The sequence below is a fragment of the Bos grunniens genome, chromosome 24 (assembly GCF_055505025.1).
Source record: "Bos grunniens cultivar Pamir isolate PY7600 chromosome 24, Bosgru_T2T1.0, whole genome shotgun sequence".
Classification (NCBI taxonomy): Eukaryota; Metazoa; Chordata; class Mammalia; order Artiodactyla; family Bovidae; genus Bos; species Bos grunniens.
The window spans coordinates 48396033-48422011 of NC_141188.1; the positions used below are offsets into that span (position 1 = coordinate 48396033).

Below are 25979 nucleotides of genomic sequence, written 5' to 3' on the forward strand. Positions count from 1 at the left end.
CTGACCCCCTATGCTAAGAGACAGAGGACACCTCAAGAGTTCTTTCTTCTGAGCCAATTAGACACTGGCTAAGCCCTAATGTGCTACTAAGTTTACAAAGAGAAACTACTTGGAGAAAGAAACATGTCATTTTTATAGATATACTAGAATGTGCTTTCTCCTTTAACTATGTACATATGGGATTTTGTATGTAAAATTTCATACAAAATTTCATAATCTGCTTTTGATTTCATACTCTACTTCTTGGAACCTAAACTGGCAATCAGGTATCAGAAAAAGAATTCATAATAGTCCAGATTTAATAAAAAAAAAAACACAATATTTTCCTGGTCCTACAGAATGATGTGGTCCCTCACCTCGAGCCAGACATCCTGGAGTGTGAAGTCAAGTGGGCCTCAGGAAGCAATACTACAAACAAAGCTAGTGGAGGTGATGGAATTCCAGCTGAGCTATTTCAAATCCTAAAATATGATACTGTTAAAGTGCTGCTTTCAGTATTTCAGCAAATTTGGAAAACTCAGCAGTGGCCACAGGACTGGAAAAGGTCAGTTTTCATTCCAATCCCAAAGAAGGGCAATGGCCAAAGAATGTTCAACTACCACACAATTGTGCTCATTTCACATGCTAGCAAGGTAATGCTCAAAATCCTTCAAGCTAGGCTTCAACAGTACGTGAACTGAGAACTTTATACAGATGTATAAACTGTATTCAGAAAAAGCAGAGGAACCAGGGGTCAAATTGCCAACATTTGCTGGATCACAGAGAAAGCAAAAACATCTACCTCTGCTTCACTAACTACACTAAAGCCTTTGAATATGTGGATCACAACAAACTGTGGAATATTCTTAAAGAGATGGGAATACCAGACCACGTGACCTGCTTCTTGAGAAATCTGTATGCAGGTCAGGAAGCACCAGTTTTTTTAAAAAAGAAGCAACATTTAGAACCAGACATGGAACAACGGACTGGTTCAAAATTGGGAAAGGAGTATGACAAGGCTATATATTGTCACCCTGCTTATTTAATTTGTACATCATGCGAAATGCTGGGCTGGATAAATCACAAGCTGGACTCAAGAGTGCCAGGAGAAATATCAACAATCTCACATATGCAGATAGATGATACTACCCTAATGGCAGAAAGTGAAGAGGAACTAAAATGCTGCTTGATGAGGGTGAAAGAGGAAAGTCAAAAAGATAGCTTGAAACTCAATATTTGAAAAAATAAGATCATGGAATCTGGTCCCATCACTTCATGGCAAATAGATGGGGGAAAAGCGGAAACAGTGGCAGATTTTCTTTTCTTGGGCTCCAAAATCACTGCAGATGGTGACTGTAGCCATGAAATTAAAAGATGCTTGCTTCTTGGGAGAAAAGCAATGACAAACCTAGACAGCATACTAAAAAGCAGAGACATCGCTTTGCCGACAAAGGTCCATATAGTGAAAGCTATGATATTTTCCAGTAGTCATGTATGGATGTGAGAGTTGGACCCTAAAGAAAGCTGAATATCAAAGAGTTGATGTTTTAGAATTTTGGTGCTGGAGAAGACTCCTGAAAGTCCCTTGGATAGCAAGGAGATCAAACCAGTCAATCCTATAAGAAATCAATCCTGAATATTCATTGAAGGACTAATACTAAAGCTGAAGTTCCAATACTTTGGCCACCTGATGTGAAGAGCTGACTCACCAGAAAAGACCCTGATGCTGAGAAAGACTGAGGGCAGGGGGAGAAGCGGGCAACAGAGGATAAGATGGTTGAATGGCATCACAGACTCAATGGACATGAACTTGAGCACACTCCGGGAGATAGTGAAGGACAGGTATGCTGCAGTCCATGGGATTTGCAAAGAGTCAGAGACGACTTACCGAATGAACAACAACAGTGTTTTAATCTAAAACTAATTTTAATTTACCTACAATTAAAAATTTTATATTAATACCCTGTTGGGCTTCCCAGGTGGCACAGTGGTAAAGAAACCATCTGCCAATGTCTCTTGCCTTTAAGATGCAAGAGACGTGGGTCCCATCCTTGGGTTGGGAAGATCCCCTGGAGTAGGAAATGGCAAGCCAGTCTTGTATTCTTGCCTGGGAAATTCCATGGACAGAGGAGCCTGGCGGGCTACAGTCTATGAGGATGCAAAGAGTTGGACATGACTGAGCACTCACACATGCCATGTACACCTTATATTTTATGCCTGCCCCGAACAGATACAAGGCATAAAAGCACTGTCCATAATTTAAAATAAGCTAGAAAATATAACAAAAGAGATTTTTAAGCTTTTACTCAAAGAGCATTCAATACCTTTATATGATTAAATATTTCATTATAATCATGATTATCTCTATAATACCTGTGTGGTAGCTTTGCCTAAAAACACACTAAATTTGTTTTAGGTGCTTAAAATCTCTCAAAAGAAATTGAATACTTTAATATAACTATCATCTGAAAAATGAATAAGTGTAAGTACTGAAATGATCATATTATTTCTAACAACAATTAAAAAAAAAACCTTTCTTTTTGCTGGTCGCTTAACTTCCCTAAAGCTATTTGTTTCCATAGAAACCAAAACTGGCAGTGACAGTATATGATCTCTCTGGGGTGGAGACCCGCCTGTGCCAGTGAGAGGACAATTTGTAGGCTCTGGCCCCTCCCGAATGGCAGGCTCACAGGTTACAGATGTACTTAGAGACGTCATTCATTATTTATCAGAAATTAGATTTTTCTATCCATCCAGAGCAGAAAGCTCATTTGTGAAGCTGTACAAGCACTTGTCCAACAGGACAGCAAACTGATAAACAGGTATCCTTTTCCCTAGAAATCCTGAGAAAGACCATGGCAAGGAGTCAAGAGAAAGTCCCACTCTCCAACTCATTTAATTTGGGCCTTAAACAACATGTTGCTGTCCGCCTGTAAAAGAACACCATGACTCCCAGCTACATCAATAGCTTCCAACTGATGCCTACCACATCTAACATCTTTTCACACTTGCTGAAGCCCCACATGGAGAGAATACCAAGTCGGTGTTGCTCTCTTGCCACAACATCTGGCACTGGTACTAGTCATGAGATTCCCTGAATAACAGCAGACCAAGAATGCTGTAAGGTGTAAAATGATAAAGCACTACATGTTAAGTATTGCTGACTTTAAAACCTCCTTCAAATTATTTTAAGGTAAGATGCTAAATAACATTACTAGTTGTGTCATGCATGCGTGCTCAGTCGTGTACAGCTCCATCCGACCCCATGGACTGCAGCCCACCAGGCTCCTCGGTCCACGGAAGGTTCCAGGCAAGAATACTGGAGTGCGTTGCCATTTCCTTCTGCAGGGGATCGACTCAGGGATCAAACCCGCATCTCCTGTGTCTCCTGTGCCAGCAGGTGGATTCTTTATCACTGAGCCACCGAGGAAGTCCCAGTTCTACTGTCCTGAGGAGTATTTTTTCCAGGATACTCAGAAACAAATATTCACGTTCACTTTAACAAGCTTTTCTATAATATGCATTTTTTAAATCTAGACTTTAGGTAATCGATGCATCAGAAATATAAGACAATCTTCAACCTTCAAAAGCATTAAATTTAGTTAATGGAGATAATTCTAAAATTTCAAGTCCCTTAATTAAATTTTATTTGAGTAGCTGCACACTCAGCGCTAGGTCTTAACTGAAAGAGGAGTGGGCAGAACTAGGCCTTTGTGTATGTGTGTGTTTCATTTTGTGATTCCAGGATTCATCTGCAATTTTTCCAGTGCTACTTATTCCACATTTTCGAATCTCGAGCTTTCATTCCCAAATTTACATTACTTAGAAAAAAGACACACGTGAAGAGCAAAAACACAGACCAAAAGGCCAAACCTAACAAAAGGCTTGGAGAACAATGTGTGGAAGACACAACAATGCATACATTTTTCAGTTAAGCCCAAGGCAGTTTTTGTATCTGCGGTAAATCGGTGAAATGCCATCTTAAGGCCATCCATTCAGCTAATGATCTGCCTTGGCAAAATGGCACTTACAAACATATTTGTCAGCTGAACGTGGAGGATAGCTTGCCTTTTAAGAGCTTCCTGTGCGCCTGGCACAGCTGCATCTTCAATGTGAAGTGTGCCACTGAGATCGACCAAAACAGCTTTTAATGCACGGCGTGTTGCCATCCTTCATTCCCTAGGAGAGAGCAAATGAAATTAAAAATACAGTTTAGGAAACAATGGACAATTAAAACCTGGTAAGACTTCAAAATATCACTCGTATCTAGAAAGATACTGCTTAATGTTAAGTTGCTTCTCTTGTAGCAAAGAAATGTTTTTTAAAAATAAAAAATCCAAATTTCACCCATAAATTTGTCTTTTTTTAAGTATTAGGGGAAATGTTAAAAGAGGGGTTACATTTACTTCAGATTTTTTGAAATAATTCTTCATAGACCAATTCATTCATCTATTTTTATGTGTGAGAAAATGTACTCTGAAGAATGGGTGGATGGAAGGAAGCCCTAAATCACTTGCAAAATCTTTTTCCGCTCTGGCTATGTACCATGAAAATGTTCTAATCGCCAGTCTTCTCCCTTATATCCTGAAGTGGCATATACGGCAAAGAGCTACTAGTATTTGTAGATCAGTGAGGAGGCTGCGACCAGCGCACTAAGCACAGCCGAGAGGAGCTACCCCACGTCCGAGGTCAGGGGCAAAAGCCAGGAGGACCCCATGCCCGAAGGGTGGCAGCCAAGAGGAGTTAGCGCACGTCTGAGGTCAGGGGCAGTGGCCAGGAGGACCAACCCCACGCCCCCACACCCCCACGCCCGAGGCCAGGGGAGGCAGCTGGGAGGACCAACCCCACGTCCAAGGAGCGGTGGCTGCGTGGGCGCAGGAGGGCCTAGAGGATCTATCCCACATTGAAGGTCAGGAAGGGCGGCGGTGAGGAGATACCCCTCGTCCAAGGTAAGGAGGAGTGGCTGCGCTTTGCTGGAGCAGCTGTGAAGAGATACCCCACGCCCAAGGTAAGAGAAACCCAAGTAAGCTGGTAGGTGTTGCAAGAGGACATCAGAGGGTAGACACACTGAGGCCATACTCACAGGTAGTCAATCTAATCACACTAGGACCACAGCCTTGTCTAACTCAATGAAACTAAGCCATGCCCATGGGGCAACCCAAGACAGGCGGGTCATGGTGGAGAGATCTGATAGAATGTGGTCCACTGGAGAAGGGAATGACAAACCACTTCAGTATTCTTGCCTTGAGAACCCCATGAACAGTATGAAAAGGCAAAATGATAGGATACTGAAAGAGAAACTCCCCAGGTCAGTAGGTGCCCAATATGCTACTGGAGATCAGTGGAGAAATAACTCCAGAAAGAATGAAGGGATGGAGCCAAAGCAAAAACAATACCCAGCTGTGGATGTGACTGGTGACAGAAGCAAGGTCCAATGCTGTAAAGAGCAATATTGCATAGGAACCTGGAATGTCAGGTCCATGAATCAAGGCAAATTGGAAGTGGTCAAACAAGAGATGGCAAGAGTGAATGTCGACATTCTAGGAATCAGCGAACTCAAATGGACTGGAATGGGCGAATTTAACTCAGATGACCATTATATCTACTACTGCGGACAGGAATCCCTCAGAAGAAATGGAGTAGCCATCATGGTCAACAAAAGAGTCCATAATGCAGTACTTGGATGCAATCTCAAAGACGACAGAATGACCTCTGTTCATTTCCAAGGAAAACCATTCAATATCACAGTAATCCAAGACTACGCCCCAACCAGTAATGCTAAAGCTGAAGTTGAATGGTTCTATGAAGACCTACAAGACCTTTTAGAACTAACACCCCAAAAAGATGTCCTTTTCATTATAGGGGACTGGAATGCAAAAGTAGGAAGTCAAGAAACACCTGGAGTAACAGGCAAATTTGGCCTTGGGATACAGAATGAAGCAGGGCAAAGACTAATAAGAGTTTTGCCAAGAAAATGCACTGGTTATAGCAAACACCCTCTTCCAACAACACAAGAGAAGACTCTACACATGGATATCACCAGATGGTCAACACCGAAATCAGATTGATTATGTTCTTTGCAGCCAAAGATGGAAAAGCTCTACACAGTCAATAAAAACAAGACCGGGAGCTGACTGTGACTCAGATCATGAACTCCTTATTACCAAATTCAGACTTAAATTGAAGAAAGTAGGGAAAACCACTAGACCATTCAGGTATGACCTAAATCAAATCCCTTATGATTATACAGTGGAAGTGAGAAATAGATTTAAGGGCCTAGATCTGATAGATAGAGTGCCTGATGAACTTGTACAGGAGACAGGGATCAAGACCATCCTCATGGAAAAGAAATGCAAAAAGGCAAAATGGCTGTCTGGGGAGGCCTTACAAATAGCTGTGAAAACAAGAGAAGCGAAAAGCAAGAGAAAAGGAAAGATATAAGCATCTGAATGCAGAGTTCCAAAGAATAGCAAGAAGAGATAAGAAAGCCTTCCTCAGCGATCAATGCAAAGAAATAGAGGAAAACAAGAGAATGGGAAAGCATAGAGATCCCTTCAAAAAAATTAGAGATACCAAGGGAACATTTCCTGCAAAGATAGGCTCAATAAAGAACAGAAATGTTATGGACCTAACAGAAGCAGAAGATATTAAGAGGTGGCAAGAATACACAGAACTGTACAAAAAAAGATCTTCATGACCCAGATACTCAGGATGATGTAATCACTGTCCTAGAGCCAGACATCCTGGAATGTGAGGTCAAGTGGGCCTTAGAAAGCATCACTACGAACAAAGCTAATGGAAGTGATGGAATTCCAGTTGAGCTATTTCAAATCCTGAAAGATGATGCTGTGAAAGTACTGCACTCAATATGCCAGCAAATTTGGAAAACTCAGCAGTGGCCACAGGACTGGAAAAGGTCAGTTTTCATTCCAATCCCAAAGAAAGGCAATGCCAAAGAATGCTCAAACTACCACACAATTGCACTCATCTCACATGCTAATAAAGTAATGCTCAAAATTCTCCAAGCCAGGCTTCAGCAATACGTGAACCGTGAACTTCCTGATGTTCAAGCTGGTTTTAGAAAAGGCAGAGGAACCACAGATCAAATTACCAAAATCCACTGGATCATGGAAAAAGCAAGAGAGTTCCAGAAAAACATCTATTTCTGCTTTACTGACTATGCCAAAGCCTTTGACTGTATGCATCACAATAAACTGTGGAAAATTCTGAAAGAGATGGGAATACCAGACCACCTGACCTGCCTCTTGAGAAATCTGTACGTAGGTCAGGAAGCAACAGTTAGAACTGGACATGGAACAACAGACTGGTTCCAAATAGGGAAAGGAGTACGTCAAGGCTGTACATTGTCACCCTGCTTATTTAACTTCTATGCAGAGTACATCATGAGAAACGCTGGACTGAAGAAGCACAAGCTGGAATCAAGATTGCCAGGAGAAATATCAATAACCTCAGATATGCAGATGACACCACCCTTATGGCAGGAAGTGAAGAGGAATTAAAAAATTTGATGAAAGTGAAAGAGGAGAGTGAAAAAGTTGGCTTAAAGCTCAACATTCAGAAAGCAAAGATCACAGCACCTGGTCCCATCACTTCATGGAAAATAGATGGGGAAACAGTGGAAACAGTGGCAGACTTCATTTTTCTGGGCTCCAAAATCACTGCAGATGGTGACTGCAGCCATGAAATTAAAAGACACTTACTCCTTGGAAGGAAAGTTATGGCCAACCTAGATAGCATATTCAAAAGGAGAGACATTACTTTGCCAACAAAGGTCCGTCTAGTCAAGGCTATGATTTTTCCTGTGGTCATGTATGGATGTGACAGTTGGACTGTGAAGAAGGCTGAGCACTGAAGAATTGATGCTTTTGAACTGTGGTGTTGGAGAAGATTCTTGAGAGTCCCTTGGACTGCAAGGAGATCCAACCAGTCCACTCTGAAGGAGATCAGCCCTGGGATTTCTTTGGAAGGAATGATGCTAAAGCTGAAACTCCAGTACTTTGGCCACCTCATGCGAAGAGTTGACTCCTTGGAAAAGACTCTGATGCTGGGAGGGATTGGGGGCAGGAGAAGGGGAAGACAGACGATGAGATTGCTGGATGCCATCACTGACTCGATGGACGTGAGTCTGAGTGAACTCCAGGAGTTGGTGATGGACAGGGAGGCCTGGCGTGCTGCGATTCATGGGGTCGCAAAGAGTTGGACACAACTGAGCAACTGAACTGAACTGAACTGAGGAGGATATTTCAAGTAATACAGTAATTTTAGTCAGGAAATATTTTCCTTATGCTATAATGTCCAATTTCCCTTTTGCATATATCTCCTTTAAAGTATGTTTATTATGAGTTATATCATATAGACAGTGAAATATAATGGGAATACAAAGTTTAAGTATAAAGATAACAGTTCAAAGATAATAAGGGAGTGGTAGGAATTGTATGGAATCTAAAGACAAAAGGATAGGACTGCCTGCATTTTTAGTTTTTTAAACTTTTTTTCCTTTTGTTTTTATAATAAAATATTTCAGACATACAAAAGGTATCAAGAATAATACAATCCCTTTTATCCATCATTCAAGTTCAGAAACAGAACATCATCGGCAGAGTGGAGCCCTCTGTGTACCCCTCTAATCTGAGTCCACATCTTTCCTGCCCCAAGGTTATTACTTTCCTTATTTTGAAGTGCTGACAGCTTAGTATTACTGTTCTTCTATGTACACTTCATGACTTGCTTTACCATTCCACATTGCTTGTGAGATGTAGCCATGTTAACACAGGTAGATATAGGTCATTTTCACTGCTGTATGGTATTATTCTATTGTGTGAAAGCACAATTTATCTTTCTCTTCTCCTGACCATGAAGGCTGAGGCAGCTCTGCACGTATTATAGTGAAGGGTGCCTCTGTGAACATCCTTGTGCATGTCTCCTCGTGGCCACGTGTGTGGACATTTCTGAGGTCTTGCTGGGTCTGAGGGTGTGTGCTCATTTCACCCTCCCGGGATGTTGCCAAGCTGCCCCATTCCTTGTGTCTTCAAACGGCTCATGTGTACTGAACACTTACTGTGTCTGGCCCTGAAGAGACAGCAGAGCTGGAAGAGCCATTTTCTTTAAAGTGAGAAGCAGATGGGAAAGAGGGAAAGAACCCAGGGATGATACAAGTAGTCAAGGAAGAGCTCTCAGGTGGTTGACTGCATCCCTGGGACACAGGTGGATGGGGGCAGACCTCTCTCTCCTAGCTGGCTCCTTCCGAGATGCACTGTGAGAGCTTGGGTCACCAGGCCTGGGTGTTGGTCCTGGGTCTGCCTCAAATTGACTGTGTGACTTTGGCCACGTGCCTTCTCTGGTCGTGAGTTTCTCCTCAATATGTGGGGCAGGGAGGCAAGAGGAAGCCTCAGTCTTTACTGCCTCCAGCCGGGCAATGTGGGATGAAGGTATCAGTGTAACACGTGCACAGCCCTCTACCCCAATTTCGTCTTCTTTAGCCTGCTAACCCCTGCTGGGTCTGTCTCCCAAGCTGCCAGGAGTACGCCAGGCTGTCCAGCATTACCCTGTAAGCGTTGGTCCCCCGTAGGGGGAGTGCTGTCAGCAGGTGGAGGGATGGCAAAGATGACTCCTCAATTCCCTCCAGCTTCTAGGTATTAGCTCCTTAGCTCCTCTTATTTCCCAGACCCCTCCTACTCCATGTCAGCCATCTCTGCACACAGGAATAAACATAAAAAAGAAACCCCGAGTGAGCCCAGAACTGCAGTCCATTGCTGGCCAGTGGCAGCCGCTGATCAAGGAGCACTGAGGACTGCCACTGGGCAAACTGGAGAAAAGTGCATTTCCCACTTGGTCAGCTGTCAGCATGTCCGGACCCAAGACGGACGCAGAGGCAGGAAGGCGCAGAGACAGTGTGCAGGCTGGGCCCAGGGACCCGTCAGCCAGGACGGCTCCAGGCCCTCCCTGTTCCTTCCCAAACCTGATCAAGGCTTCCCTCAGGGAGCTGGAACCTGGGTCCCAAGTGAGGGAGATGCAGAAGGCAGGGAAAGCAGCACCAGCGGTAACGGTGAGGTAGGTCCACGGTTTGGGAGTAGCTGCCTACCCTTGGGCAAGAGTAGTCATCATCCCAAGCCTCTACTTCCTCATCTATATAAGGGGAAACACACTTGTGAAGACCCTGCAGGGCTGAGAGGGTTCACTGAGTTAAGGAAAATGCCTGGCAGTGACGAGCATAGAGTAGGAACATAATCTATGTGTCCTGTTCTTTCCCACTCATCTGTCTAACAGGTACTTCCCTCTACCTGCCCCCCTACCCCACGCCATGCATGGCCTGGGGTCTCAGACCAGGAAAGGTAAGAAGCGAGAAGTGACTGGGAATAATTCAAAGAGAAAGAAAGAACAGCTCCCATTTACCCAATGCTATAGGTGATCTGCATAGATATGGGAGAAGGCATGGCACCCCACTCCAGTACTCTTGCCTGGAAAATCCCATGGACGGGGGAGCCTGGTAGGCTGCAGTCCATAGGGTCGCTGGGAGTTGGACATGACTGAGCGACTTCACTTTCACTTTTCACTTTCATGCATTGGAGGAGGAAATGGCAACCCACTCCAGTGTTCTTGCCTGGAGAATCCCAGGGACGGCGGGGCCTGGTGGGCTGCCGTCTATGGGGTTGCACAGAGTCGGACACGACTGAAGCGACTTAGCAGCAGCAGCAGCATAGGTGATCTGCACTCTGCTAAACACTCTGTAGTCTTTACTACGTCACTGAAAGTTCTCAGCAATCCCAGAGGAAGAAACTGAGACTCTGAGAAGTTACTAACTTGCTCAAGCTTAGTTTTGACTTTGAATCATGTTAATAGTTAATGTATTCAAATGTAAATTAAGCCAGCCCTAAAATGGAATTCAAACAAACTACAGACAACTTCTGTAGAGTGCTGACTCTAGCCCTACCATAGGATATACTCCAAGGACAAAAGAACTGCAAGAAAATCTTGAACTTAATTCAGCAGGCTTGTTGTTGGTAATGGTAGTGGTATGAGTTCCAAAATAATTCCATGTGTGTTGTAGGACTGAGTAAATCAGCACATACTGTTGATGTTTAGAAAAAAACCAGGGTTCTCAAATGGAAGAAAAGAGCTATAAATATGGAATGGGAGGACAGGAAGAACCCTGTTGTGTGGTTTAGAATTAGAGGTGTCATTATGAATTCGTGATTTAAAAACATTTATGTATTTCTTAGCACTCTCCACTAAAAGGAACAAGAAGCAACAAGACTCCCACAGTTATGACCACAGCTAATGTGCACTAAACAAAGCAGGGCTGGGGCGGCCGAAATACGGGTAAGTCTGGAAGATAATGTTTTACCAGATCACAGGGGACAAAAAGGACAGGGGAAGCAGGGGATTCAACTGACCAAACCTGGGGCAATGTGAGCACCAAAAAGAAAAAGGTAACAGAAATGAGGAACAATAATACAGCCACTGGGTGAAAAGTTGTTAGGGAATAGTAGTTAACCCTTGAACAATGCAGGGGCTAATTTACGCATAACTTACAGTTCACCCTCCACATCCAGGGTTCCTCCACATCCTTGGATTCAACCAACCAACAACTGTCTAGCACCGTAACATCTACTACTGAAAAATATCCAATTATATGGACCCACGCAGTTCAAACCCACACTGTTCAAGGATGTTTAATCACTCAGGCTCAAATAATCACCCACAAATTAAGGTTCTCCATTAACTACGAATGAGATACTTTCCAGATACTTTTACAGTGCGAAAAATGGCCAAATAATCCCTTAACCAAATGATTAAATTAACACCCTTAATAATGGGGAAAACTGACATTACATGCTTCCTGGGAAGACTTTTGTAGTAGTCCTGCCTTTGCAGAATTTCTGCCAAAAATGTGTAACACAAATCAATCATGGCAATTCCAAATTCTATAAAACTGGCTTGAACTTTTCAAAAAAAAAAATCAATATCATAAAAGACAAAGAAGAGGCTGGGGAACTGTTTCAAATTAAAGATATGTGGAGAGACATGACAAATAAGTGCAATGCATGAGAGAGACATAAAACAAATAGACCAAAATATTAACAATTAGTAAATTGTGGTGAAAGGTATATGGCTTTCATTGTACCATTTTTTACAAATTTTCAACTTCTGGAGGAAAACAAATTTTAAAAAGATCTCTTTTAAAAATGGGCTGAAGGCACAAGAAAGATGTTTTCATATCTAATAATAATCGTAATATAAAAATGAAACTTGTATGTTTAGCCAGCCCCTAGTTTAAGATTAGAAAGAACACCGCTAATACTGCTGCACCTCCTATATGAGCCCCTTTAGTTACATTCCCTTCCTACCTCCCAGAAGCAATTAACATAATGAATTTTGTGATAATCATTTTCTTGCTTTTCTTAATATTTTTACTTGTCACACAGCTTTAATTTAATGTCTTTTAACTCTATAAAAGTGAGATCATAATTTTGCGGCTTTCACATTTTGCTCAACATTGTATTTCTGAAATTGATCCACATTGATGCCTGTCATTTTCCATCAAAACAAACACCAAATCTCCCCATTGAGATTCTGACTAGAACTGCACTGGATCTATAGAGCAGTATTGAGAGAACCAAAATCCCTACTATATTGAGCCATGGAACTTCTTTAAGATGATAAAAGAGTATTTACAAAAGCATTGGAGAAGGAAATGGCAACCCACTCCAGTGTTCTTGCCTGGAGAATCCCAGGGACGGCGGAGCCTGGTGGGCTGCCGTCTATGGGGTTACACAGAGTCAGACACAAGTGAAGTGACTTAGCAGTAGCAGTATAGATAGCCAACATTAGACTTATCAGTAATATATTTGTAAGTTTATAACTTATACTTCATACTATAAAATCAGATATCAGTAATAAACTGAAAACAATGCGACAGGGAAAGACACAAGGATGTTACTACCACCACTTCTATTTAACATTGCGAATGATACCTCAGCTAATGCAGTACAAGAAAAAGGTATAAGGATTGGAAAGAAGAAACAAAACTAATGTTATTCATGATGAGTTGATTGTATATACAAAAATTCAGGAGTCTAAAACAAAGTAAAAAAGTATAGCAACTAATATTGGAAAATCACTATGTCACAATTAGAAAACTAATTTAAAAAAAGGTATCACTTACAGTAGTGTCAGAAAATACAGTTACCAGAAAGTCTAACAAGAGTCACTTCCATGGCAAAACTATAAAACCTCAATGAAAAACACAAAGAAGACTTAAAAATATAGACAGATCTTTTAAAGGACCCGATATTATGTAAGCTTCCCTTTTTAATGACCAGGAGATTTAAAGCAATTCCAATCAAAATCCCACAAAGGGTTCTGTGGAACTTGATAAGCTGATTCTAAAACACACACCAGTACAAATAGCCAAGATACTTCAGCCCAGATTGAAGAGAAAGAAGATGGGAGCCCTGCTTTTCCTAACATCCAGACAATTCATCAGGTCTTGTAACTAATTAAGATGTTGTGGTATTAACAAATGAAGAGAAAAACTGATCAATGGAATACAGAACCAACAAAAAGACCCTTTTTGAGTCCTAACCCCAACCAGTGTGGAATCTTGATATATGACAGAGATAGTGTTTCAGATCAGTGAAGAAAGAAAAATGACTATCTATAGCAGAAAAAAATGAAATTAGACTTCCATATCATACTACATGTGCCTCCCAAGTGGCTCAGTAGTAAAGAATACACCTGCCAATGCAGGAGATGTGGCTAGAGACTCGGGTTTGAGCCCTGGGTTGGGAAGATCCCGTGAAGAAGGAAATGGCAACCCAATTCGGTATTCTTGCCTGGAAAATCCCATTGACAGAGAAGACTGAAGGGCTACAGTCCATGAGATCACAAAGAGTACGACACAACTTAGCAACTGGGCATGCATGCATCATACTACAGACACATTTTTCTGTGTTTAAAGATTAAACAACCACATGTTTAAGGGGAAACTGTAAAACTTTTAGATAGGAGAGTGTCTTCATGATCTGAGAGTAGGAATGGCTTTAAGATATAAAAAGCATAAAGGAATAAAGGAAAAGACAGATATTTCAACAGTACTGTGAAAAGAGAAAGAGAATAGAAATATATAGAGTGAAAAACAGATTTGCAACACATGTCAGAAAGGATCAGAGTCCAGGAAATATAAGCTATAAATATTAAGAAACAGATAAACACTTAATAGAAAAATGGCATAAGATCTCAATATACCCTTTACAAAACAGCAAATCTGAAACGAATTATACAATAGAAGTGACAAATAGATTCAAGGGATTAGATCTGATAGGCAGAGTGCCTGAATAACAATGGACGGAGGTTCATGGCAGGAGGCAAGGATCAAGACCATCCCCAAGAAAAAGAAATGCAAAAAGGCAAAATGGTTGTCTGATGAGGCCTTACAAATAGCTATGAATAGAAGAGAAGCGAAAGGCAAAGGAGAAAAGGAAAGATATACCCATTTGAATGCAGAGTTCCAAAGAATAGCAAGGAGAGATAAGAAAGCCGTTCTCAGCGATCAATACAAAGAAATAGAGGAAAACAACAGAATGGCAGTCTAGAGATCTCTTCAAGAAAATTAGAGATACCAAGGGAACATTTCACGGAAAGATGAGCACAATAAAGGACAGAAATGGTATGGACCTAACAGAAGCAGAAGATATTAAGAAGAGGTGGCAAGAATACACAGAACTGTACAAAAAAGTTCTTCATGACCCAGATAAGCACAATGGTGTGATCACCAGCCTAGAGCCAGACATCCTGGAATGTGAAGTCAAGTGGGCCTTAGGAAGCATCACTACGAACAAAGCTAGTGGAGGTGATGGAATTCCAGAGCTATTTTAAATCCTAAAAGATGATGCTGTGAAAGTGCTGCACTCAATATGCCAGCAAATTTGGAAAACTCAACAGTGGCCACAGGACTGGAAAAGGTCAGTTTTCATTCCAATCCCAAAGAAAGGCAATGTCAAAGAATGCTCAAACTACCGCACAATTGCACTCATCTCACATGCTAGCAAAGTAATGCTCAAAATTCTCCAAGCCAGGCTTCAACAGTACATGAACCATGAACTTCCAGATGTTCAAGCTGGATTTAGAAAAGGCAGAGGAACCAGAGATCAAATTGACAACATCCGTTGGATCATCAAAAAAGCAAGAGTTCCAGAAAAACATCTATTTCTTCTTTATTGACTACACCAAAGCCTTTGACTGTGTGGACCACAAGAAACTCTGGAAAACTCTTTAAGAGATGGGAATACCAGACCACCCGATCTGCCTCCTGAGAAATGTGTATGCAGGTCAGGAAGCAACAGTTAGAACTGGACATGGAACAGACTGGTTCCAAATTGGGAAAGAAGTACGTCAAGGCTGTATATTGTCACCCTGTTTATTTAACTTCTATGCAGAGTACATCATGAGAAACGCTGGGCTGGAAGAAGCACAAGCTGGAATCAAGATTGCCGGGAAAAATATCAATAACCTCAGATATGCAGATGACACCACCCTTGTGGCAGAAAGCAAAGAACTAAAGAGCTTCTTGATAAAAGTGAAAGAGTGAAAAAGTTGGCTTAAAACTCAACATTCAGAAAACGAAGATCATGGCATCCGGTCCCATCACTTTGTGGCAAACAGATGGGGAAACAGTGGAAAACTTTATTTTCTTCAGCTCCAAGATCACTGCAGATGGTGACTGCAGCCATGAAATTAAAAGACGCTTGCTCCTTGGATGCAAAGTTATGACCAACCTAGACAGCATATTAAAAAGCAGAGACATAACTTTGCCAACAAAGGTCCATCTAGTCAAAGCTTTGGTTTTTCCAGTAGTCATGCATGGATGTGAGAATTGGACTATAAAGAAAGCTGAGCACCAAAGAACTGATGCTTTTGAACTGTGGTGTTGGAGAAGACTTTTGAGAGTCCCTTGGACTGCAAGGAGATCCAACCAGTCCATCCTAACAGAAATCAGTCCTGAATATTCATTGGAAGGACTGATGCTGAAGCTGAAACTTCAATACTTTGGCCACCTCATGCAAAGAACTGACTCATTTGAAAAGACCCTGATGATGGGAAAGATTGAAGGCAGGAGGAGAAGGGGATGACAGAGGATGAGATGATTGGATGGTATCACTGACTTAATGGACATGAGTTTGAGTAAACTCCGGGAGTTGGTGATGGACAGGGAAACCTGGCGTGCTGCAGTCCATGGGGCCACAAAGAGTCTGCCACGACTGAGCAAATGAACTGAACTGAACTGAATAATCATCAACGTATCCTTTACAAAAGAGCACATAAACACATGAAGATTTTCAAAAAAACTCATTGGTAACCAAGGATATGCAAATTTAAAGCAGAATGAGATTACTGCAACAACAAAAAAAATAGGCAAAATTTAAGTCAGAAAACATCAAAGGTTTTCCAAAGCAACTCCCTTATACTGCTAAGTGAGAGAATTGGTTCCTAAACACTCATTTAGGAACCAATTTGGCATCACCATACTCTATGACCCAGCAGTTCCACTCCCATGTATTAAATCCTAGAGATTTTTTCATACTCTACCTTTAGATACAAACAAAAATGTCCAAAGCAGCACTGTGTGTAATAACCAGGTACTGGAAACAATACAAATGTCTATCAACAGCAGAATGGACAAGTAAATTGTGGTGTATTCAAACACAGAATGCAAAAGGAGGTGGAAATGAATGACTACAATTACATCATCCTTGGTAAGGAGCAAGTCACAAAAGAATACATGCCGTATTACAGCATACACAGGTGACAAAACCACAAGGAGGAGGGAATGATTAAGGCAAGGGTGGCTGACAGGCAGTGATTCCTGCAGGGGCTGGGCAGGAGAGCACACCAGGAGGAGCACAAGGGTGCCTCCAAGGTCTTCTTGACCTAGACAGTGAGTACACAGTTTTTAATTATTTAAAACTGACATGTTCTGCGTACTCTTGTGTAGATGACATATTTCACAACAAAAACTAGTCTTGCTATGTTTTAGTCATTTCTCATACATTTCATAATCATAAAAAACTAAATTTTCCCAATTAATGTACATCAGTGTAACAGCCCTCATCAAGTATTTTGATTTTAAAATAAACCTCTGGTTCTGTCTTTCATAATGAATCTGCAAGGGGAGGGGTGGTTAAGGGGGAAGAGTGCAGAGGCAATAAAAGATATTATGAGCTCTGGTTAATCAAAATTCCACTGCAAAATCCTTTCTAACAGTCCTCATCAGTTTAGTTCCATTGCTCAGTCCTGTCCAACTCTTATGTTATTCTATTTCTGATCTTTATTGTGACCTTGAAACGGAGCATTACATCAATAATAGCACCAACTATAAACCTGCCTGAGAGGGGAAGCAGCTTGTTAGGCAAAAGACTAGATTGTTCCAAGTGACTCTATTTAGACGTGTGACAGTTAAAGGATTCTTTAAAATACACTGCGTCACTAAAGGTAAGGCTATAGTAAATCAACCCTGAATATTCATTGGAAGGACTATCGCTGAAGCTCCAATACTTTGGCCACCTGGAGCAAAGAGCTGAATCACTGGAAAAGACCCTTAGGCTGGGAAAGATTGAAGACAAAAGGAGAAGCGGGTGGCAGAGGATGAGATGGTTAGATAGCATCACCAACTCAATGGACATGAATTTGAGAAAACACTGGGAGGACAGAGGAGCCTGGCATGCTATACAGTCCATGGGGTAAGAGTTCTACACGACTTAGCGACTGAACAACAAATCCGAACTACAAGTAAATACTTGATAAACTGCAAGATATTAGTATCACTCCAGAAAACTGCAAAGGCTTCAAAGGTGGTCCTTGTTTCTTCATATAAAGTCCATGTCCCACCATCTCTCATGGCTTGAACAAGTTATGTGAGAGATACTTTACAAGAATCATAATCAATTGATACTGGTACATATTCAATGAAAAGAAAAAAATTCTCTCTCATCCCCAAAAGAACTCTTCAAGATACTTCAGAGAATATCTCCCCCTGAATATCCCTGGGGCTTCTCAATCCAAGTCCTTGTTATCCTCCAGAAGCTACTCTTTATCCTGCGACCCTTATGTGTGAATGGCAGCACCATCAACGTAGATGTAACCACCAGACTGTCCCTGGCCTTCTTCCCAATCAGTCAAGGGCCAAATCATATCATTGCTACCTCCTGTACAGTCTTAAATCCACTCACTTCCTTTCATTGTTATCCAAATTATCTTGGCTTTTGAAATCATCACCTCTCATCTAGAATATACCAACAACTTTATGTCCTCTTTGCTTGGAATCATCTTCCTATTTCTAGCTCTTATAACTGGAACGAGTCCATGAACAGGGCTCTTTCTGCATTAACTTAACCACGATCCCCTCCTCCTTCTCCTGAGGAGGACAGGTCACGCACCGTCCGCCAGAGCGAGGTTCAGCGCCTGGCAAACGCCAGACAGACGGGAAGGGACGCGGGCTTCGAAATACAGTTCAAGGTTAAGTTCCAAGGAACGACCAACAACCCAGAGCCGCCGCTCACCCAGCGCTAGCAGGGCGGAAGCGCTGCTGGCCAGCTCGGCGCACGCGCGGCAGTGCCGCGCCGAAGGCCGTCCCCGCCGAGAAGGCTGGGCGAGCCTCACCCAGCGAGCGCGCGGGTTGGTGTAGAAGCCAGGAGGGTGGAGGCCTAGAGATGCCACCGCTTATGTCCTCAGCTTCCTCACAAAGAAAGGAAGCCCCCAGACGGGCGGGCACTTGCCCGTTCCACAGCGGCTCCTCACCGGGCTCGCAGAGCCGTTCTCAGCAAAGGCGAAGGCCCGGCTAGCGGAGAAACCAGTACGGCCGCGTCCCTCCACAGCGTCCTTGCCGGGGGAGCCCAGAGCGCCGGGAAGTGGCCTGACGCCGCCGGAAACAGGACCTGGGCTGCGCCGGAAGTCCCGCCTCTCCGCAAACGTCTCCGCCCCGTCCGGCCTGGGTTACTTTCGCAGGTAACCGTTTAGCTCCTGTGCGAGCTAACCGGTCTAGTGCTACCTCGTTACCTTGTAACAGAATAAGTGGTTATCGAGACCTAATCCCTTTAAGTGGGGGCCCTGCTGGGCTTGAATAAAGCAGGAAAAACAAAAACTTATGCTTTTGTCCAGTAGGCAATTTCTCGTTCCACAGCAGTGTTGTCAAACCAAGTTATTATTACCTTTCTTTGCGCCATGGTCGCTTACTCTGCCACGTCAGTGAGACAGCCTTCACAACAGGCCAAAAAGAGCTGTTGGGGGAAGGGCTCGTGACTTTACTTGGAATGCCAGCAAACTGAGAAGGTGGCTGACTGGGGTCCCAAAGAACTGTTTTACCATTTTACTCTGAAAGGAGAGGGGGCGTGGGCTGTTGTGGGCTGTTGGTGCCTCGGGAGACCCCAAAAGGGGATGCGATAATCCTTTGTTGTTTCAGTCAGGTCATCAGTTCAGTTCAGTTCAGCCGCTCGGTCGTGTCCGACTCTTTGCGACCCCATGAACCGCAGCACGCCAGGCCTCCCTGTCCATCACCAACTCCCAGAATCTACCCAAACCCATGTCCATCGAGTTGGTGATGCCATCCAGCCATCTCATCCTCTGTCGTCTCCTTCTCCTCCTGCCCCCAATCCCTCCCAGCATCAGGGTCTTTTCCATTGAGTCAGATCTTCGCATGAGGTGGCCAAAGTACTGAAGTTTTCATCTTCAGCATCAGTCCTTCCAATGAACGCCCAGGACCGATCTCCTTTAGGATGGACTGGTTGGATCTCCTTGCAGTCCAAGGGACTCTCAAGAGTCTTCTCCAACACCACAGTTCAAAAGCATCAATTCTTCGGCGCTCAGCTTTCTTCACAGTCCAGCTCTCACATCAGGTCGTCATGTTCCTGTAAACCTCCAACTTGAGACAAATGTTATTCTCTGTTATGCAACTTTTTATCTCTATATACCTTGAAATGGCAAGCCTGGGAGGCGGAAGCTTTGAAAATGGGCTATATATTTCAGGCTGTGGGCAACAATCCTTTACAAAGGTTCAGAGTCAACATGACTAAGCACAGACAACAGAGCACAAAGGTTAAAGATTAAAGGAACAGATCCAACATGGAGTTAGCTTTTTTCCCCTTACACTTCTCACCCATTCTGAAGGACTTTTCTCGGAAGTCATCTCCTTGATACTGCCCTTGAAACACCCAGTCTCTGAAGCAGTTTCCTGCTTTACTACTTGAATAGCATCTGGCACTCATTGCTGTCTTTTATTAACCACTATCACTGACAGAAGTATCCCTCTTTTCCAGCATAAACTTACTCCAAAACTTTATGCTGGCAAGTTTCCTGCCCTGCCTCTCTAAGGAACAGATGGGACAGGTCTTGCCTGTTATCCCTAGGGGAGCAATATCTTGGGATATGTAGAACCACTTCACTCACTGCTTCCTTTCCATACACATTGGGAGTCTCCACTCATCTCCCTTTGATCTAACTAAACCCCTTGAGTGCAGAGATGGGCATCCTACGCATTCTATATGAAAACGACTAAATGAAAAGCCTTTAAGAGCAGTCTGACATCAATTTACACATATGAAACCCCTTGACAAAACTGCTGCTCTACACTTGACTGGGGACTCATTTACTGCTAGAACACCCACATCCCCTCTGTCCACTGCTGCAGTCAGCCGTGTTGTAAGCCATAACCCTTTCTGATCCTTGGACTAGGGACCCTTTGCTTTTCTTCCTCACTGGGACTGCAGGTTGCTTTCATCTTATATTTGTTAAGTCAAAGTTTTCTGCTGGAGGGCCAGTAGAAGGAAATGTAAACTATTCCTAGTTTCCCCTTCAGAACTAGGAACTGTGTGTGTTTGATCAAATTAAAACACCACCAAAGGATTTTAAGTAGGTAATATTAAGGCATGTATTTTTCAAAACACTTAACTCTGGCTGCAATATGGAACAGATGGGAGAGGTGACAAAATGTATGTGAGACTGGATAAGAATCTATTGCAGGGCTACAAGAGAGATGCTTAAACTGTGTGGAAACAAAGCAAACCAATTCAAGATCTTTAGGAGGTAAGAGTCAGAAATTGGTGGAAGATTAGATTAAGGGTAAGGGAGAGGAAGGCATCAAGATAATTACTAGGTTCCTGCTGCTGCTGCTGCTAAGTCACTTCAGTCGTGTCCGACTCTGTGCGACCCCAGAAACGGCAGCCCACCAGGCTCCCCCATCCCTGGGATTCTCCAGGCAAGAACACTGGAGTGGGTTGCCATTTCCTTCTCCAATGCATGAAAGTGAAAAGTGAAAGGGAAGTCACTCAGTCGTGTCCGACTCTTCGCCACCCCATGGACTGCAGCCCACCAGGCTCCTCGGTCCATGGGATTCTCCAGGCAAGAGTACTAGGTTCCTGGGTTTGGGCAATTGGGTGGTATGGTGTCTTTCACTGAGATGTGGAATAATAGACCATGACTAATGGCTTCCTCTTCACAAAAGATTCAAATGACCTTGCCTGCCAAAGGGCAAGACCAGTAAAAATGGGATGGGACCTCAAAAGAAAAAAATGGGACAAAACCCCAGAGAAGTGGAGATGGAAATAAGACCGTACCAGAACTAGAACAAAAGGAGTAGAATTCCTAAACTTAAATTCATCATGAGTATCTAACTTACCTTGATCATGAGTGTCTGTGGACATTGTCCAGTATGTGTCCCAGGTCCTTGCACAAAATGTTTTCACAATATCTGACATCTAATGACCAATCAGAGGCCAAGGAAAATTTTAGCAAAAAAGATTTCCATTATGCTTGGTATTAAAATTTTATTATTGGTAATGACTTTGGTTACAAGTCAGTAAGAAAGTAACTTATTTCACACACAAAAAACATTTCAGAACATCTTTTTTTATCTAGGATCAAAGGTTAGTGACCTGGTAAAGATGACTCTCGCTCTCTCTCTCTCTCTCTCTATATATATATATATATTTATAAAATCTGTAACAGACATCTGGTCTGAAACAATTATTGACCAATTTTACAGATGAAGCAACCAAAACAACTGAGGTCTTAGGAAGTTTATTTAAGCCATATGATAAATAGTTCTAGCTGGCATACTAGCAATATCCTGCCTCCTATTTTACTCAAATATACTGCCTTGTCTCAGGTCACTTCATGAGTACATACATATATACACACAAGTGATTACAAACATCTACAGGGCACAAATCACCATGCCTACTCTACAAAAAGCAGGGTTTTTTCTCAATACTTCATATTTTTGAAAGTTTAGGGTTTGGTGGAAGAACCTTAGGAAGCTTGTTAAGAGTAGACGCTGAACAGTGGGCCTATGGGTCTCATTCCTGCTTCAACTGATATACAGAAATGGACCTGCTCCCATCTGTTTTATTTCTGGCTGTGCTGGGTGTTCGTTACAGCCTGTGGGCTCTTCATTGTGGCACATGGGCTTAGGTGCCCTGAAGCCTGTGGGATCTTAGTTCCCCGGCTGAGGATCAAACCTGTGTCCCCTACATTGCAAGGCAGATTCTTAACTACTGGACCACCAGGGAAGTCTGCCATCTGTTTAAGATACTAGAGGATTACACTTCTAAATTATTCTTTTGGAAATCCAGTTCTGCTGTTAACAATCGAAGTTTGAAAACCATTTGCTTAAGGAATAGGCTATGAATTTGAGTATGTACAGACTACAGTAAAGATCCTTCATCCCAGGTCATAGGCATATAGACACAGGGTCAGAATACACAAGACCATTGACACTACAGGTATTTGGAGTCCAAAATAATCACAGATTGTTAACCCTAAGAATGGTTAAGTGGGAAGATGTTGGTAGGCAGGCAGGCGCTTAAGTTACTGTCTACTAAAACAAGACTCTATAGTTACTGAATTGCAACTTCCCTGGGGAAACCAGGGTTAGCCTGTGAAAGTTTACAGACCTCTTTTCAGGCACAGTAGAGCTAGAACTGTGTAAGAGGACTTTAGGGAGAAAACTTTTTTCTTTCCATCTTTTTAAGACTTATTATTTGGCGGTGGTGGTCTTTGTTGCTGTGAGCAGGCTTTCTCTAGGTGCACAGTGGGAATGACTCCCTAGTTGTGGTGTGCTGGTTTCTTTTTGCAGTAGCTTCTCTTGTTGCAGAGAACAGGTTCTAGGCCAGCAGGCTTCAGTAATTTCAGCACGCGGAGTCTACAGCACAGGCTTAGTCCCTGTGGCACATAGACTTAGTTACTCCGTGGCATGTAGGATCCAACCATACCTGGGATCAAACCTGTGTCCCTTGCATTGGAAGGCAGATTCTTAAGCACTGGACCACCAGGGAAGCTCCTAGAGAGGAAATACTTTGATGCCCATGTTGCACAGAACCACTTCACTACAGAATACTCTAATCCTGCCCTGCTGTGACTGCTCTCCATTGAAAGGTGAACTTGGACAGTATCTCAACATTAAATGAGTATAAAAGTGTGTTGTAACATCTTCACTAAAATGCTATTAGGCCAAGGTCTCTTCTATTTATTTTTTGCTTTTAAAGTTTTACTTTTTTATTTTTTAACTTTGCAGTATTGTATTGGTTTTGCCATGTATCAATATGAATCCGCCACAGGTATACACGTGTTCCCCATTCTGAACCCTCCTCCCTCCTCCCTCCCTGTACCATCCCTCTGAGTCGTCCCAGTGCACCAGTCCCAAGCATCCAGTATCTTTCATTGAACCTGGACTGGTGACTCGTTTCATATATGATATTATTCATGTTTCAATGCCATTCTCCCAAATCTTCCCACCCTCTCCCTCTCCCACAGAGTCCACAAGACTGTTCTATACATCAGTGTCTCTTTTGTTGTCTTGTATACAGCGTTATTGTTACCATCTTTCTAAATTCCATATATATGCATTAATATACCGTATTGGTGTTTTTCTTTCTGGCTAACTTCACTCTGTATAATAGGCTCCAGTTTCATCCACCTCATTAGAACTGATTCAAATGTATTCTTTTTAATGGCTGAGTAATACTCCATTGTGTATATGTACCACAGCTTTCTTATCCATTCATCTGCTGATGGACATCTAGGTTGCTTCCATGTCCTGGCTATTATAAACAGTGCTGCAATGAACATTGGGGTACACATGTCTCTTTCAAGTCTGGTTTCCTCAGTGTGTATGCCCAGCAATGGGATTGCTGGGGAGAAGGCAATGGCAACCCACTCCAGTACTCTTGCCTGGCAAATCTCATGGACGGAGGAGCCTGGTAGGCTGCAGTCCATGGGGTCGCTAGGTGTCAGACACGACTGAGCGACTTCACTTTCACTTTTCACTTTCATGCATTGGCGAAGGGAATGGCAACCCACTCCAGTGTTCTTGCCTGGAGAATCTCAGGGATGGGGGAGCCTGGTGGGCTGCCGTTTCTGGGGTCGCACAGAGTTGGACACGACTGAAGCGACTTAGCAGCAAGGCAGTTCTATTTCCGGTTTTTAAAGGAATCTCCACACTGTTCTCCATAGTGGCTGTACTAGTTTGCATTCCCACTAATAGTGTAAGAGGGTTCCCTTTTCTCCACACCCTCTCCAGCATTTATTGCTTGTAGATTTTTGGATCACAGCCATTCTGACTGGCGTGAAATGGTACCTCATAGTGGTTTTGATTTACATTTCTCTGATAATGAGTGATGTTGAGCATCTTTTCATGTGTTTGTTAGCCATCTGTATGTCTTCTTCGGAGAAATGTCTATTTAGTTCTTTGGCCCATTTTTTGATTGGGTCATTTTTCTGGAATTGAGCTGTAGGAGTTGCTTGCATATTTTTGAGATTAGTTGTTTGTCAGTTACTTCATTTGCTATTATTTTCTCCCATTCTGAAGGCTGTCTTTTCACCTTGCTTATAGTTTCCTTTGTTGTGCAGAAGCTTTTAAGTTTAATTAGGTCCCATTTGTTCATTTTTGCTTTTATTTCCAATATTCTGGGAGGTGGGTCATAGAGAATCCTGCTGTGATGCATGTCGGAGAGTGTTTTGCCTATGTTCTCCTCTAGGAATTTTATAGTTTCTGGTCTTACGTTTAGATCTTTAATCCATTTTGAGTTTATTTTTGTGTATGGTGTTAGAAAGTGTTCTAGTTTCATTCTTTTACACGTGGTTGACCAGTTTTCCCAGCACCACTTGTTAAAGAGATTGTCTTTAATCCATTGTATATTCTTGCCTCCTTTGTCAAAGGTAAGGTGTCCATAGGTGCGTGGATTTATCTCTGGGCATTCTATTTTGTTCCATTGATCTATATTTCTGTCTTTGTGCCAGTACCATACTGTCTTGATGACTGTGGCTTTGTAGTAGAGCTTGAAGTCAGGCAGGTTGATTCCTCCAGTTCCATTCTTCTTTCTCAAGATTGCTTTGGCTATTCAAGGTTTTTTGTATTTCCATACAAATTGTGAAATTATTTGTTCTAGCTCTGTGAAGAATACCATTGGTAGCTTGATAGGGATTGCACTGAATCTATAAATTGCTTTGGGTAGTATACTCATTTTCACTATATTGATTCTTCCAATCCATGAACATGGTATATTTCTCCATCTATTAGTGTCCTCTTTGATTTCTTTCACCAGTGTTTTATAGTTTTCTATATATAGGCCTTTAGTTTCTTTAGGTAGCTCTTCTTTCTCTTTAAAATTCTATTGCCTGTGGAGAAGTAGGAGTGCCCTCAGTTAACTGCTTCTTTTGAATCTGTTCAAAAGCTTAAATTCAAATTCATGTGTCAGATTCTTAAATTGCCTTTAAGGGCAAAATATGTTAGTTACTCCCATTAGCCAACAAATCAACTAAGGATCCCTCATAAACTTCTTTGGTTCAGCTGTAAGGCCCCCCTGCTCAGAGATCTTCCATCTCCAGCTCAGGCATGGCCAACAGGCATCTAATACCTGCCCTTAAGTCATAGAATCAGAGTTGTTCATGAGTTGTCCTGATATATGTCAGCAATGCTGTTAATTCATTGA

At 42.5% G+C, this 25979-nt stretch overlaps 1 protein-coding gene across 11 annotated transcripts in view; it reads right to left on the bottom strand.

The window, feature by feature from the left end:
• Positions 1–18888, bottom strand: part of HDHD2 (haloacid dehalogenase like hydrolase domain containing 2) — a 49430-nt gene extending 30542 nt beyond the window's left edge. For 4 of the 11 annotated variants that reach the window (XR_015154035.1, XM_086373414.1, XM_086373406.1 and 1 more), the window contains exons 1-2: positions 18796–18888; positions 4048–4158 (exon numbers count right to left, since the gene is read on the bottom strand). Coding sequence is in view for 6 of the 11 variants with exons in the window: in XM_086373414.1 (XP_086229540.1) it covers positions 4048–4148 (101 nt within the window). In the remaining 5 variants the exon portion in view is untranslated. Of the gene's footprint in view, positions 1–4010; positions 4159–18434 lie in introns of all 11 variants that reach the window. The other 7 variants (XR_015154036.1, XM_086373413.1, XM_086373409.1 and 4 more) reach the window with 6 other exon arrangements.
• Positions 18889–25979: the final 7091 nt, after the last annotated feature.